Source organism: Gymnoscopelus microlampas (assembly GCF_963454915.1).
Source record: "Gymnoscopelus microlampas genome assembly, chromosome: 19".
In the NCBI taxonomy this organism is placed as follows: domain Eukaryota; kingdom Metazoa; phylum Chordata; class Actinopteri; order Myctophiformes; family Myctophidae; genus Gymnoscopelus; species Gymnoscopelus microlampas.
Window position 1 is genome coordinate 32638621 of NC_139956.1, and position 16977 is coordinate 32655597.

General features: G+C 40.7%; 1 protein-coding gene across 1 annotated transcript; it reads right to left on the bottom strand.

Moving 5' to 3' along the window:
• Positions 1–2998: 2998 nt before the first annotated feature.
• Positions 2999–16302, bottom strand: LOC311034785 (uncharacterized protein). Its single transcript, XM_084042767.1, has 10 exons — positions 16192–16302; positions 14186–14464; positions 13757–14017; positions 6614–6769; positions 5253–5330; positions 5067–5111; positions 4784–4861; positions 4334–4378; positions 3719–3814; positions 2999–3565 (listed from the first exon to the last, which is right to left on the bottom strand). Exons 1-10 carry the CDS (start codon positions 16271–16273, stop codon positions 3558–3560), a joined length of 1128 nt encoding a protein of 375 aa, XP_083898893.1. The 5' UTR covers positions 16274–16302; the 3' UTR covers positions 2999–3557.
• Between the last annotated feature and the right edge of the window lie 675 nt (positions 16303–16977).

Consider the following 16977-nt stretch of genomic DNA (forward strand, 5'->3'; position numbering starts at 1 on the left):
ACGAGTCATTTCACATACACACCTGGAGGGACTTGCTACATGAAACGGAAATTAAGGTTAAAGCTGCAATCCAGAACTTATTTAATGGACAAAATAAATAGGCTATGTTTAACAAATCAGACCTTAAACTGTATTAAAAATACAGTACAGTTCACTGCTTGAGTTAATATTAACTGTTTCATTTAATGGAATGTTTACTGCAGCAACTTCAACCACTTGAACCCCAGCCCAGCATACCTATTCTGGGGGGGGGGGGGGGATAGGTATTATATTATTATATATTGTAAATCAGCAAAAAAATGCAGATCTACAAGCTCACAATGCTCTGCAATATGCTATTTTTGATTTGGTGTAGATCGACAAAGAACGTACCAAGTACAGTGCACCTCAGGTCTGTTTGACTAAAAAAAAATCTGTTCTGTTCTGTTCTATCTACTCGTGTACGCAACACAGTGGGGCGTTTAATACAATGCTGTGGAGAGGAACAGTTACAGCTATCAAAGTCTTTTTTTTTCTCATTTTCACAAGGACAGCAGAAGCAATTCAATGAGGTCAAACCACACGGAGCGCTTGAATGTCAAGTTACATTTACTTCCCCTTCATAGCTGCATAACCACACTTTAAATAGAGCACGTAAGAGACAGACAGACAGACAGACAGACAGAGAGGGCGAGAGAGAGAGAGACACACAGACAGACAAGCTTGCAGTTCGGTTTGTAGTTTGTAGTTCGGCTATTTATCTGTGGAACCGAGTCAAACTAAACGTAATGCCTACAATTCCAAGTGCCTGTCAGGGTGGGGGGGTCCCAAGTTCAAATATTTGGGGGGTCACGGCCTGGGGGGGTCACGGCCTGAAAAGGTGGGATAGAATAGAACAGAGTAGGGCACCAGCTATGATTTGTCTTTTTCCACCGTACTGTATGTGAATCGTGCCCTATACCCACAGTAGAAAAGTATGTTATGGTGGTATTGTTTCATTGTCATGTTCACGGTTTGACTCACTGTGGGTGGTAGTAGCCTACACGAGACGATGAGGAAGCCCCAGATATCTGGTGTCGTCCTACTTTCAGAGGCTGCTTGTTTCTGCTCTGCAGGGTATGAACACTGACTATACTTTATGTTCCTCAACAAAACACTGGGCTGATGCACAGGGGCAGCATTAGACCCAGTACTGTAATGAGCCCAAGCCACTGTATGGATATGGTACCATTATAATTCTGTTATTATTCAAAATGCTTATTAGAAGAAATAACTATTCTAAACACTTGCATTGAACATGTTTTCATACATTTAGTACTACTGTACTACTACTAGATAGATAGCATGCTATTTAGACAGATGCCAGGTTCATTTATTGACCTGGCATCCTAGTTTGTATAGTTTCAATGTACAGATCATTTATTTTTTGATATTATACTCTATTGACTGATGCTAGGTTCTTGGTTTACCTACAGTATGATCCTAGATTACTGAGGCACAACACTGTCTCTCTGCATTTGATGTATGTGTTTACCTCAAGGCTTGCTACTGTAAATCTCTCTGGATGCCAAATGCCTAAATTGTAAATTGTATTCTGCCTTTTGTCTGAAACCTCCTATTTTCTCCTCAGGAACATTCTCAAGACACCAGCCTTCTTGCTCACGCAGCCGTGGCCGTTTGGCTTTGTGGGGTGACAGAGGTGACAACCACACTGGTAAACCAACGTGTGATTTCATGTAGCCTACTGTAACTGTACGTTCCTGGAGAGACTCTCTGCATGAAAGGAACATGAAGGTTTAGGTTAAGAAAAATAAAAGTGACACCAGATGATTTTGATCAGTGGTGGACAAAGTATATACACAAGTAAACACTCAAGTATTCAAAAGTACAAATTGCAAAGTACATTTTCTTTTTAATATCAATGCATCGCTGTATTGAAATTTAGAACATTTCCCCCCCAAAATCTGACATTTTCAGAAAATTTCAGAAATAGTGAAAAGAGCAGATCCACAAGTCGCGACACGTGAGCTTGTAGATTGGGTATTTTCACTCTATAATAAGGCCTATAGTAAGTGTATTATGAATTAACCGCTTACTGTAAGCCCTATTTCAAATAGACGGGGCTCTAGGTACCCAAAATATATTTTTGTAAGTTTGGGTCCCAAGAGTCCCTTCCTAGAAATGTAGTTGAGTCGAAAGTACAAATATTTCAGTTTGAAATATACCGGAGTGAAAGTCGTGAGCTTGCAAAAAAATGTAAAATAATATAATACTCCAAAAATGTACGTTACTACAATACTCAAGTAAATATACTTAGTTACTAAATTCACCAATGGTTTTGATTGAGACGACGCTATAATCAACGTTCTCAAGCAGTCTGATGGAGCCAAGCACTCTCTATGTTACCTCTCACTCTCTATTTATCCATCTAACCTCTGTCCGATCTATCTCTGTCTGATCTTTCTCGGTCCGATCTACAAGCTCACGACGTGTTGCATCGCGACGTATTTTTAGCTTGTAGATCGGTTCTTTTTCTGTGCGACACATATGAAACAGCTAGGGCTTAAGTGGCTAAAAAGGGTTGTGTTACTCTGTTGCACAAACAGAACCACAGCTGCTATGTGTTCCAATATAACAACAGAAGGCCTTAGTGCAGTTCATACCAGTTCATACCATAACCACAGTAAGAAGCCACCATACATACAGTACATGTACTGGAAATCGGCACCAACTAGAAACAAAAATGCGCCTTAGTTTCCGAGAGGTAGACACACACACACACACACACACACCACTTCCCATAAACAGGTTCACGAAAAGACACAGGTCTTTGACGTATGTGACCAACGCGGTGGTTAAACCACGACCCGCGTGGCTGAAGAGACGGTTCCCACGGCTCCCACCCTACTAAACACGAATAACTACACCCCCATCAAACCCAACCTTTATGTACAGATGAGGACTTGCACCATATCTCTAATGCACAAGTGAGTGACGAACACAAAGACATTGGGCATGGCCAACATCCACCTATCAACAGATAAATTATTATTTCCTTCACGGATACTGGTTCTCCCATTGATTGTAAATATTTTTGTTTATGAGCAAAACTGAGGAACTGTAATAAAAGTAAATGATTGGTCTCAAAGGCCTAGGTATTGTTTGTGTGTACGCGTCATGTACTATATTATGTGTGTGTCTTCGATACTGTGTCATTCACATCAACAGAAGACGACTAGATATGTGGAGCAAACTTATTGTTTCAAACTGTACTTCACCCAGGGCAAAACTACCTTATGGTACAGCAAATAACCACACACTCTTACAATGTCTCTCTGGAACATTCTAGTAAGCTTGGGCTCATTCTGCCTTTGCAGGTAAAGACAGCAGAATGCTGGAATTTAGAAGGACATTATAGAATCTCATTCTGTTTATGATTTTAGAAGTCCCATTCCACTAAAGCTACTTTGTACTTACAGAAAGTATTGTGCTGTAAGTACAAAATCAAAAATAAAACGTAAAATGTAACTGTATGGTATTCCAGTCTTCCTTCCTCTTTTGTCCAAGTGTTTCCCCTCTCAGCATCCTGTAACACAGAACACACACATACAGGAGATACATTTAAAAACTGCTGCAAAAACAAAAGGATTTAGCAGGACCGAAACAGAGAAAGAGAAAGAGTATTTGATGAGTTGGTGAATGTGTTGGCCTGTGTGTGGACCAGTAATCTTCAACTGACCTGCCAGGCTGTAGACTGGGTCTGTGTGTGGACCAGTGTAATGACCTGGCAGGCTGTAGACTGTGTCTGCGCGCCCAGTGACCACACCACCTGCAACTATGGTATGAGGAAAGAACAACAAATATACAAATACAAAGACGCAAACAAATAAGAAGCAAACAAAGAAACAAACAAATGAAAACAGACAAAAAAAAGAAAGACACAACAGAAGAAAGAAAGACATTAACTAAGCCACAATGTAGCCTGCATAGGGTGTGCACTTTATACAGCAATATTGGTGAGTACAGAACATTTCCTTATTGCTACAGGAGGCTTGTAGGAGGCCCTGTAAAGCTCTCTCTTTTATGTGTGGTCTCCTTGTGGGGGCAGCTCTCAGTGCAACTAGCTGACAGAACACATCACAGCAACACAGAATGGCCTCTAAAGATACTGTGAGAAAATGAACGGCATCAGCCTGTATTAATGCTGCGTTCACACTGGCAGCTACAGAGATCCATGAGGCTACCGTTCTTTTTCAATGGAAGCCAGCGAACATTAAGATACAAAGACACTGTCTGTCTGTCTGTTCTATATCTCTGTCTGATATGTTCAATACAACTTGTCCTGGTTTCTCACCTGATTGAATCACATGAGCTGAATCTGCTCCAGGACTGGGTCTCTCTGAATCAAAAAACAGCAACAAAATAGACCATAATATAATTAGTAACACAATATGTTTAAAAACAGGAGAAAAAGAGGAAGAACATCGCTCATTCATACTCATACTGTAAATGTTTTTACCATTGACATTTGTGTTTGGAGTAGGCGTGTCTTGTCTTTAAGTAGGCTACTTAGTGTTATATTGTACCCTTTTTGTGCTCCCAAGTATGTACAGTGCAGTTTAACAAAGGCTAGCTAACTACTTCTTTGTTTTTTCATGTCTTATAATAAACACTAATTGTCTACCAATTTATTTGGGTCACATAGCTTCAGTGTAGCAAGCGGTTTCCCATGTAACTTGTAGTTTGATTGGCTAGCTACATTTATCTGAGGGATATCTTGCATGTAGTGGAGCAATTGAACTACCTCTCTTATTCTTTTTTTTCAATGTTACTTCAGCATAGATGACTCCCTGAGGGGCTGGATCATCAGTTGTTCCAGACACTGAAACACAAGAAGTTAGTGTTAAAACATGCTTTATAGGTTCCCAACCTTTTCTGGATCTGGGTTCACTTGAAAATCTGGAAATATTAAAGATTATTTTAATGATCAATCAATCAATCAATCAATCAATCAATCAATCAATCTTTGTCTGTCTGTTCTATATCTCTGTCTAATATGTTCAATACAACTTGTCCTGGTTTCTCACCTGATTGAATCACATGAGCTGAATCTGCTCCTGGACTGGGTCTCCCTGAATAAAAAAACAGCAACAAAATAGACCGTAACATAATTAGTAACATGATATGTTTAAATACAGGAGAAAAAGAGGAAGGACATCATTCATTCCATACTCATTATACATATTGTAAATATTATGTAGCAACTGAACTACCTCTCTTCTTCTTTGTTTTCAATGTTACTTCAGCATATATGACTCCCTGGGGGGCTGGATCAACAGTTATTCCAGACACTGAAACACAATAAGTTAGTGTTAAAAAATGCTTTAGGTTTCCAACCTTTTCTGGATCCGGGTCCACTTGGAAATCTAGAAAGCGTGCATGTTCAGAGCATGTTGATTTTAATGATCAATCGATCGATTGTGTTCCGGCTTGGATCAAGGGAACTGACAGTATACTTTAAGTTCTTATTGAGAGACTATGTTTTCGGCAGATAATCTCCGGCACCGTTGGCCCGTGTGAAACTGTGCAACACTTTCTCTGGAGGCCAGAGCAGAACCTCTGCCCCATAATTATGTTTCACATGGGCCTGTTATAGCGCCACCAGGAGAACGATTTTTGCAAAACACATTTTTTACCCAGATTTTTTCCAAACATCATGCAAATCAGTACACATTATCTCTATAGTCATGTGAACAAGACGCATATGTCTGCTTTTTCATAATCATGAACATTGAACATGAACGTACAAAGTTTCACAGCAATCATGAACAGTCTGATTTCACAGCAATCAGACTGTTCATGATTGCTGTGAAACTTTGTACGCACATTCCACTAAGACAAGGATGCCACCCTACATTTTGGTCTGTGTGTCAGTCCCGTCCTGCGTTAATAAAAACCCAGGAGGTCTTAACAACGTCCAACCTATCTCAAGCCCATCTCATATTTTAGGGCACGCCATGACGCTGAGGCAGCTCTCCTAATGGATTAACCACACTAACAATTTATTCTTGGAGCCTACTGATTCAGTGAATCGTGCTTTTATTCCTGCTGGACCTTAGTGCCTCGTTTCTCATGGTCAACCATGTTATTATCTTAGACCATCTCGAGTATGGGTTGGTAATCAGGGTACTACTGCTTTACAGTGGTTTGTGAGATGATTTCTGGGGTCGATGTGCTCAAATGCACACAAGTTACAGATGCAAAACAACTTGGTATCACCTTTGATTCAGCCCCCCAAAAATGTTATAAGCCAATAAACTGTTGTGGGTGGACCATGGAAGCTTCTTCGAGGTCAGAACCAAAGGCAATGTGCCTTCTCCACTGTGCTGCTGACTCAGAGGCTTTGGAACAGTTTAACCTTTTGTATTAGGTCTTTTAATCTCTTTAAGAGTCATTTTAATACAGTAGGTTATGGACATAAGATTTGTTGCGTCTTAATGTTTGTCATGTGCTGTTTTAGTACAGTTGTTTAGGTCAACATAATTTGTAATTTTGTCTTTCTCTCCATCTCTCTCTCTCTCAGTCTGAACATACAGTACACCGTATGGTTTTAGTCATTTTGGTCCTACATTACCTTTGTGTTTCCTGTAGCAGAGCACGCTAGCCAGCACCAGTAGAAACACAAACAAGAAGGAGACGGCTGTTCCAATCAGAATGTAGATGAGCGGGGAGGGGTCAGTGGAGGAATGTCCCGATTCGTTGGGTGGAGTGGTGACAGAAAACTCATTCTCTGAAATTTGTACGAAAGGACGAAGACAATTGAAAATAAATACATAAATATAATAAACACAATTATGATGGAATAAAAAATAAACCACTATTAAATGGAAACTTATAATAACAAAGAATGTATTGATAAACAGTAAAGATGCATGTTAAATGTATAATGATAAACCAGATTTTTTTTTCATTTATTTATTTACATAATTTCGCACTGATCAGTTTCAAAGTACTCAGCAGAGACTAGAGTATAAATCAGTAACATCACAGGTGAAAGTGTGTGAGAGTTTAATTGTGTACAGACTAAAGACCGTGGGGAAAAAAAGTCTTCTGTGGAAGACAATAAAGTCTTAATCTATATACTTTTACTGACAACAAAGGCACAAAATAAGCAAATCTCTAGAGAGTTTAACTGGAACAGATGGGAGGTTCGAACTGGGTCAAGACATCAGACTTCATGTCTGAACCCTTGTGTGTTTGTATGTAACTGCATGAGGACGCGGGAAGTGGGGTGCTGAGGGTGCTGCAGCACCCCCTGTCGTGGGGAGGGGAAAAAAAAGTTTTTGAAGTTTTTTTTTGTAAAAAAAAAAAAATCATTTTTTTTTGCCTTTGTAGTATGAATGTTTGTGTGTATGTATACGTGCTGTGCTGCATGGTAAATAAATAGTATCAATGCAGCGTGCTTGTGCATTGTCTGCAGCTATATGCCGTTGTGAGGGGAAAAAAAAAGCGATAGGACCGCTCAGTTGACAGGGCAGGCACAGTGCTCGCACGCGTGCGTGTGTGTGTGTGTGTGTGACAGATTTTCTCCGGTGGGCGCGGCTCCCCCAAAATAATTAAATCACATAACCCTAATCCAACCCTAACCCTAACCCTAAAACCGAAATAAAGTAACAAAAAAGATTGTGTTTGTGCTTGTGCATTGTCTGCAGCTATATGCCGTTGTGAGGGAAAAAAAAAAAAAGCGATAGGACCGCTCAGTTGACTGGGCAGGCACAGTGCTCGCACACGTGCGTGTGTGTGTGTGTGAGAGATTTTCTCCGGTGGGCGCGGCTCCCCCAAAATAATTAAATCACATAACCCTAATCCAACCCTAACCCTAAAACCGAAATAAAGTAACCAAAAAAGTAACTTTATCTGCGGGAAACCAGAAAAAAATTGCGCGCGTGCATGGGTCCCGTTTCCCAGCACCCCTTGCTCTAAAGTACTTCCCGCGTGCCTGCATGACTCACCTCGCACATCCATCCAGCTCTCTGGAGACTCTCCACGGCCTGAGATGATACACTTGTAGAATCCAGACTTGTTAACACTATGGATGGTCATCTGACCTGTAGACTCGGTCCTGATGAGGGATCCATCTTTATAGAAATCAGCTGGGAGGTTTGAAGAACTCTTTGGTAGTGTCTGATGACGGTACCGGCAATGCAAAGTCACATCATTTCCCTCCAACACATGAAGTACAGGGCTGTCCAGGATCACAGCACCTTCTGAACAGAATCATATCATTTGATGTGTTAAATCATTTAATTAATAATTCATATTCAACATCATATAACATTTCCCACAATGCATTGCCACCAACAATCTGATAAAACTATGTATTAGGTCAAATAGGACCTAGTATTAGGTCAAATATAATGATTAAAACACAGTTTTTTTTTTTTTTTAAATATTTTTTATCCCACGATTTTGTAACCCACATTTTTTCACCCAGTGCCAATTGCCTATGTAATCCTGGGCACTACCTACCCTCTGCCAGCCTAGGGAGAGCCCAAGCTGAAGCTCATGCCTCCTTCAATGCATGAGGAGCAAGCAGGCCGCTTCTTATCACCCGACAGGGGGGAGTTTCCCTGGTTGGACATAGCGCGTGGAAGGAACACGTTATTCCAACCAGTTCCCTTCTCCTCCATCAGGCGCCCCGGCTGACCAGGGGGAGGCAGTATAGTGACCAGGATTACTACATGTTTTTGTGAGGGTATTAACTACCCTAGGAGACACGGGGAGAACATGCAAACTCCACACAGAGTAGGCCCTTTATTAAAACACAGTTGTTGATTTATTTATAATATGAATTTACCAGTCACAGTGATATTTAGAGTATTACTGCTGGTTCCCTGTTCAGACTCACACCAATACACTCCACTGTCTGATTTGACTACACCAAAGAGTTTGCAAGACGACTCATCTGGTTTCCCCCAGTCACGACATTTTCTAGTCTTTCCATTTGCATTCCACATCACTGTCCATCCAGTAGAGTCTCCTTCTGGCGTCTCACAGTAGAAACTGATGGGCTCATAATGAAAGAACTGAGACCTGCTGGGTCTGACAGTCAGAATAGATGAGGCAGATGAATCTAGAGAGAGAGAGAGAGAGAGAGAGAGAGAGAGAGAGAGAGAGAGAGAGAGAGAGAGAGAGAGAGAGAGAGAGAGAGAGAGAGAGAGAGAGAGAGAGAGAGAGAGAGAGAGAGAGAGAGAGAGAGAGAGAGAGAGAGAGAGAGAGTGTAGTATATTAGAACTAAGCAAAGGCCTAATAAACATAGTCCATTGATTACTCTGGTCAAACTTAACGCTGAAAGCTGCCATGTAACCATGTAAGTAATTATCTTCTCTCCTTAATAAAATCAACTGAGGAGAAGGAATGCCTGGACTCTTTAATTCTCCTTAAACAATGGCAAATAGCCCCACAGATTAATACATTTTACTTCAAGAGAGAGAGAGAGAGAGAGAGAGAGAGAGAGAGAGAGAGAGACTAAAGTCATTCCATGGAGATTCAGCATCATGTATGTACAGTAATTACCCTGGCCTGTCATCGGGTATCGGCCTGAATGTAGATCAAAACCTTCTAAAGCAGTGGGATCTGACAGGATATGAACCCATAACAATTCTTCTGACCTATTGTGGTGATTTCTTTAACTGTGTTCTGAGAGCAGGAAGTACATACTGCAGTCAGCGTACAAAGTGAGTAAAACTTGTGACATCTGGGTTTTATTTACGTAGTGACAAGTGGTACTGGTCCTGTATTTACTGGTACCTTGTATTTGGGCCGTGGGTCCTGTTTGTCTGCTATAGTTGACTATAGATGATTTGTGAGGTTATGAAGCAATGTTGCACATCATAGAATATTATGAACACATTATGAAAGAGTGTGTATTTGTGCACCTGCCGTGTGTGCTGCTGATGCATTAAAACAGAGTTCCCCAATAAGAAACAATCCCTAAAGATACAATGGTGAATTGTGACTTTATGAAAGGGATTTACAAATAAACATTACTTTAGTAGAAAGAGAGAAAAACATAGAAACGGCAGTTTCTATGTTTTCAATTTCGTACACATTAGGCCCACGGACCCCCATAACACTGAGAGTGAGTTACAGACCCATAAGGGTCCATTTGGTTCTATTACACTCTCTGAGTTACAGACCCATAAGGGTCCATTTGGTTCCATTACACTCTCTGAGTTACAGACCCATAAGGGTCCATTTGGTTCCATTACACTCTCAGAGTTACAGACCTGTAAAGGTCAATTTGGTTCCAAGTATCACCAATTTAGCTGGGGACCCCCTGGAACCTCAAGGACCACTCACTTTGAGAACCACTGCTGTATCAGATATATGAATAATTAAAGCATATAAACTTACTGCTGAGTGAAGCACCTTCAGATGTTTGGATGAATGAATTCAACACTAATAGAGAAACAACACAATGAGGGTTGTTATCGTCTGTCATTATAAAACAAACATCCCTCACTGTCCATTCCCACAGGTTTTTACTGTACATGTACACATGTCACACACACAAACATACAGTGTTTAAATCATGACACTCATTCCAGCACTATTGTAAGCATTAAAGTTTTGGATTTAGATACATCTAATATAACTAAATACGATACAATATTACACACTCACATGCACGCGCACGCATGCGCGCACACACACACACACACACACACACACACACACACACACACACACACACACACACACACACACACACACACACACACACACACACGTGTGCGCACACACACACTCACACGCACGCACATGCAAGCACGCACATAACTTACATAATAAGGTGTATAGTGATATGAAATCCATGTCTGTCTGTCTGTCAGTCTGTCCGTCTATCTGTCTGTTCAACATTAACAGCACTTTGTCAGAGAAACTCCTCCTTCTGGTGTAGTGAGGAAACCCACCTGTCTGTCTCGCATACACACACAGCATAGATGTCTGTGCATGTGGGTAACCTCTATCTGCGCGTGTGTGTGTGTGTGTGTGTGTGTGTGTGTGTGTGTGTGTGTGTGTGTGTGTAGAAAATCTTCTACTGAAACCCCATTGATTTACTGTGTGTGTGTGTGTGTGTGTGTGTGTGTGTGTGTGTGTGTTTGCGTGTGTGCGTGCGTGCGTGTGTGTGAGTGAGAGAGAGAGCCTTCCCCAAACTAACAATTAAAATGTGAATGTTTGCGATTGCTGTAAATGGTCTGAAAAGGTCTAAAGATACAGATGGGAAATTACTGAGAAAATGAACAACTGAAGTCACTTTGGCGTCTGAGGCAATAATAGGAAGTATAGTTATTCATAAAGACCTACTGCAAGTATACTGTTGTCAGTTCTATCTAACTTCACTTACAACAATCTATCTCGTTCTGGATCTGTCTATCTCCATCTGTATCTGTATCTGTCTATCTCGTTCTTTATCTGTATCTGTCTATCGCCATCATCTTTTATCTCTCTTTCTTGTTCTGTATCTGTCTCTCCATCTCTGAACAGGAAGTGTTCTGTGTGTTCTGAATGGAGTGTCTGTTGATGAAAGACAACTATCAGCCATTTCACCTCCACAGACAGTTGGGTGAAGTTAATTTATTCTTTCTTTGGTGCTTTTGATATAAAAGAGAACAAAAAGAAAGGGAGTAAATGCTTCACCCACTTTCAGAAAGGAAGGGCAGTGAGTTCAGATTAAAGACTTCTTCATAACATTGTTATCTAGAGCATGTTTGCCAACCTGGGGTTCGGGCCCCCCTTGGGGCGGCCCCAAAAATCCTATGGGGGCCGTGAGGCCTTGTCTTTTTGGAGGTACTTCAAAAATGTCAATATATATTGCACAAATCCATAACTTGCATTTTGGGGACATTGTATTTTCAAAAATAGTCAAAAAGCTTCACAAATAGCTAAAGAGAGTCGCAACGCGTCACATGTTGTGAGCGTGAAGATCTGCTATTGTAGATCAGCTTGCAGATTTGCTATTTTTTACTATTCGTCGTACGATTATCATTAGTATATAGGTGGTCTGTGCGCATGGGCATGCGTGCGTGCGTGCGTGCATGCGTGTTTGTTTGTGTTTGTTTGTGTGTGTGTGCAAAAGAAGCTCCCCTCTAGGCATATGCAGTGCCTAGTAAAAGTAAAAGTATCAATACTGCATTGTAGATATACTCTGTTACAACAAGTAAAAGTCCGGTAATCAAAATTTACTTGAGTAAAAGTACAAAAGTATTGAAATCAAAATATACTTAAAGTACCAAAAGTAAAAGTACTCATTATGCAGAATGTCCCTTTTCACAAAGTATCATTATGTATATAAAAAAAAAACTTTTGAAAATGGCAGATCTATAAGCTCATAATGCATTGCATCGCGACACGTTGTGAGCTTGTAGATCAGCTATTTTTTTTAAATAGCCAAAGTTTAAATAGGGCTGAAGTGGTTAATGTATGTTTTTCAAATCTACAAAGTACCTACAGTGTAGCAACTAAAGTTTTCAAATAATTATAGCGGAGTAAAAAGTACCATATTTTTCTCTGAGATGTAGTGGAGTAGTAAGTAAAACTATTGAAAATTGGAAATATTCCAGTAAAGTAAAAGTGCCTCAAAATTGTACTTAAGTACAGTATTTGAGTAAATGTAATTAGTTACTTTCCATCACTGGGCATATGGAGCTCTATAGAAGAGCGGAGAAAGGGAATCATTACAATTTACACCCAGTCAAACCCCAATCATGAATGATGGGGGGAAGAAGAAGAGAGGGACGAAAGAGATTTATCAAACACTATCTGATAGTTATTTTATCTGAGACAACTCACATGTTTATGAAAACATTTTATTAATGATATATATAAGATGCATTCATAATACAGACAGCCAACATGAGAGCAGAGAATGATAATAGGGTCTTTTCTCAAGAACAAACGTACAAATAATTTATTCTGCAAATAACCACTGTCAGATTTAAAATGGCCTATAGCCTTAATAATCCCCGCATGAGGACTGATAATGACGCATCTTTAAAAAAAAATATATATTGCTGATTCACTGGTTCACATTAACAGGACCATACAAAGCATATTTGAAAACAGCTAAAAGTTCATCTATTTGTGTATTTGAACCTGTAGCGTACAGTCTGGATGGACCCCCCCCCCCATCATTTTACAAAATAGGAAAAAGATCAGATCTACAAGCACATAGATAGATAAATACCTGTATTGATCCCGAATATCAGTTAAGCACAGCAGTTAAGGGTTACAGAGTTACAGGAACAGAGTAACAAAAGTGCTGTCAGATACAGTCTCACAGTACACGTTTTGAGCTTGTACATCTGCAATTTATTATATTTGTCGTATGCCAAAATAATTGTTAACATTTAAATACCCCGTAACATGACTATGTCAATAAACTGACACACCACCTCACTCAGAGAGATGTCTGCCTGAACTTGCTTGCTGGTTCACTTTCTTTTGTTTGAGACCTTTGTATTTTCTGTTGTAGAACACGCTGACCAGCACCAGGACAAACACAACCAGGAAGCAGACAGAGGAGCGAATCACAAAGTGGAGAGGAATGGGAGGGGTGGCGCCAGTGTAGGAGGGATGTTCCGATTGGTTGCCTGGAGGAAGAGAGAAAATCCATTCTCTGAATTTTACAATAAATCAATAGATAAGCTAGTTAGTTAATTAATTAATGAACTATTTAATAACAAGTTTGTTCATGAGTAACTGTATGACTCACCTCTCACATCCATCCAGCTCTCTGGTGACTCTCCAAGGCCTGTCATGTAACACTTGTAGAATCCTTCATCAGACTTGTCAACACTGTGGATGGTCATCTGTCCTGTAGACTCGGTCCTGATGAGGGATCCATCTTTGATGAAATCAGCTGGGAGGTTTGAAGAACGCTTTGGTAGTGTTTGATGACGGTACCGGCAGCGCAAAGTCACATTATTTCCCTCCAACACAGGACGTACAGGGCTGTCCAGGATCACAGCACCATCTGAACAGAATCATATCATTTGATGTGTTAAATCATTTAATTCATAATTATGTATATCAAAATATCATATAGCATTTCCCACAATGCATTGCCACAAACAATCTGATAAAACTATGAAGTAATAGAAATGATTAAAACACGTTTGATAATATGATAATATGAACTTACCAGTCACAGTGATCTTTACAGTATTACTGCTGGTTCCGTGTTCAGACTCACACCAGTAAACCCCACCGTCTGATTTGTATGCACCAGAGAGTTTGCAAGAAGACTCATTTGGTTTCCCCCAGTCTTCATTACATTTTCCAGCCTTTCCATTTGCATTCCTCATCACTGTCCACCCAGTAGAGTCTCCTTGTGGTGTCTCACAGTAGAAACTGATGGGCTCATAACGAAAGAACTGAGACCTGCTTGGACTGACAGTCAGAATAGATGAAGCGGATGAACCTGGAGAGAAAGAGAGAGAGAGAGAGAGAGAGAGAGAGAGAGAGAGAGAGAGAGAGAGAGAGAGAGAGAGAGAGAGAGAGAGAGAGAGAGAGACACAGACAGAGATACAGACAGAGATACAGACAGAGATAAATGAGGACACAGGGAGTTAAATGCAGTCAGAGTGTGAAGGAGATTCAGCAACATGAATGTACCTGTAATCACGTCAACGAATACCGAAATCTTCTAGCAGTGGTGGGATGTGACAGGATATATGAACCCATAACAATCTTTCTGTACTGTACTGTCAGCCTACAAAGTGAGTAAAACCTGTGACTAATATAAAATCCTTTCACATTTGGGTTTAATTTAGAGAGTGTTTCCTGCTTGGCGTGAGTACTTGTCCTAGCCTGGCTCCAGACCATAGGCCTCGCCCACTCCACTGACTGGACAAGCTTCACGCTTCAGTTTGATAATCAGGCCATACTTGTCCTATACAATTTACAATTGAGGAATTTTGCAGACGCTCTTCATCCAGAGCAATTTACAGTAAGCAAGGCAAACATGAGGTAATATATCAAATGCATAGAAATATTTAGGATCATACAATAAGTAAACTAGGAACCATCATCATCAGTCTAAACAATATAATATATAGAGAATAATAATCTGTACATTGAAACTATACAAACTATAGGATGCCAGGTCAACAAATGAACCTGGCATCTGTCTACATTACATAACATGCTATTTTAACCTTTGCATAAACCCTGCAAGGTCGTCAAGGCTACGGCACGTGCTACGGGTTAAGGTGGAGTCTGAAGAGGTTAGTCTTCAGATTTCGGCAGAAGATTGTGAGTGAGTCTGCAGTTCTAACTGCAATGGGGAGTTTGTGTGGAGCGTTGTCCTTGTCCCTGATGTTTTAGGGAAGGTTCTGACAGCTTCCCTGGGTTGGATCAGGCTTTGAAGCTATGGGGGTGTCATACCTTTGGTTGCTTTGTAGGCCAACATCAGTGTTATTTACTGGTACCTTGTATTTGGGTCATGGGTCCTGTTTGACTACTATAGTTATGAATTCTGATGATTTGTGAGGTTATGAAAAATGCATTAAAGAATATCATGCAAGTATTAATAATTTTACATTTTGTAAAAGCTTCATTCACCTTTACACTTCTGTGTGTGTGTGTGTGTGTGTGTGTGTGTGTGTGTGTGTGTGTGTGTGTGTGTGTGTGTGTGTGTGTGTGTGTGTGTGTGTGTGTGTGTGTGTGTGTGTGTGTGTGTGTGTGTGTGTGTGTGTGTGTGTGAATGACAATGTGTGTGCAGCTGATTATGTCATTAAAACAGAGTTCCCCAACTAAAAGAACCAAAACAAATCCCTTCAGATGTTGAAAAAGGACTTTATATACTGTATGACATGACTTTACTAGAGAGAGGGAGTGAGAGAAACGGCAGAACAACAAAATAAGAGAGGAGACAAAGTAACCTTAGTCTTGCAGTGTTTCACAAAAGTTTCAAAGGACCTCTAATTTAGTACACATTAGGCCATGGGCCCCCATAACTCTGGGAGATTACACATGTTCCCTCTCAATGTTATAGACCTGCAAGAGTCCATTTGATTCCTAACTATCAATAATTTAACTGCAGACCCGCTGGAACTCCCTCAGGGACCCTTTGGAGTTCCCAAACCCCACTTTGAGAACCACTGCTGCATCAAATAAGATGTGAATAATTGAAGCATATAAACTTACTGCTTGTTGAAGCACCTCCAGTTGTTTGGATGAATGAATTCAACACTAGTAGGAGAAACAACACAATGAGGGTTGCTATCATCTGTCATAAAACAAACATCCCTCACTGTCCTTTCCCACAGGCTTTTACTGTACATGTACACAAACTTGTCATGCACGCACACACACACACACACACACACACACACACACACACACACACACACACACACACACACACACACACACACACACACACACACACACACACACACACACGGAAACACACACACACACACACACACACACACACGGAAACACATGCAAGCATGCACGCAAGCACGCACAAACATTTAAACCATGACAGTCATTTCAGCACTATTGTAAGCAATCAAGTTTCAAATGACGATACATAATATACAACTAAATGCTAAATCATTCACTTGTACACGCACACACACACACACACACACACACACACACACACACACACACACACACACACACACACACACACACACACACACACACACACACACACACACACACACACACACCCATGCACATACACACACACACACACACACACACACACACACACACACACACACACACACACACACACACACACACACACACACACACACACGTACAGACACACAAACAAACACACACACACGCACACACACACACACACACACACACACACACACACACACACACACACACACACACACACACACACACACACACACACACACACACACACACACACACACACACACACACATACGCGTGCACCCACAT

What these genes read in the sequence shown, in the direction of transcription:
- LOC311034785 (XM_084042767.1), bottom strand. Translation starts at nt 16,273, where the DNA reads ATGATAGCAACCCTCATTGTGTTGTTTCTCCTACTAGTGTTGAATTCA. An exon ending in TGTAAAGATCACTGTGACTG is followed by an intron (nt 14,018 to 14,185) that starts GTAAGTTCATAT and finishes GATTCTGTTCAG; the next exon opens with ATGGTGCTGTGATCCTGGAC. An exon ending in AGCTCATGTGATTCAATCAG is followed by an intron (nt 4,862 to 5,066) that starts GTGAGAAACCAG and finishes CTTGTGTTTCAG; the next exon opens with TGTCTGGAACAACTGATGAT.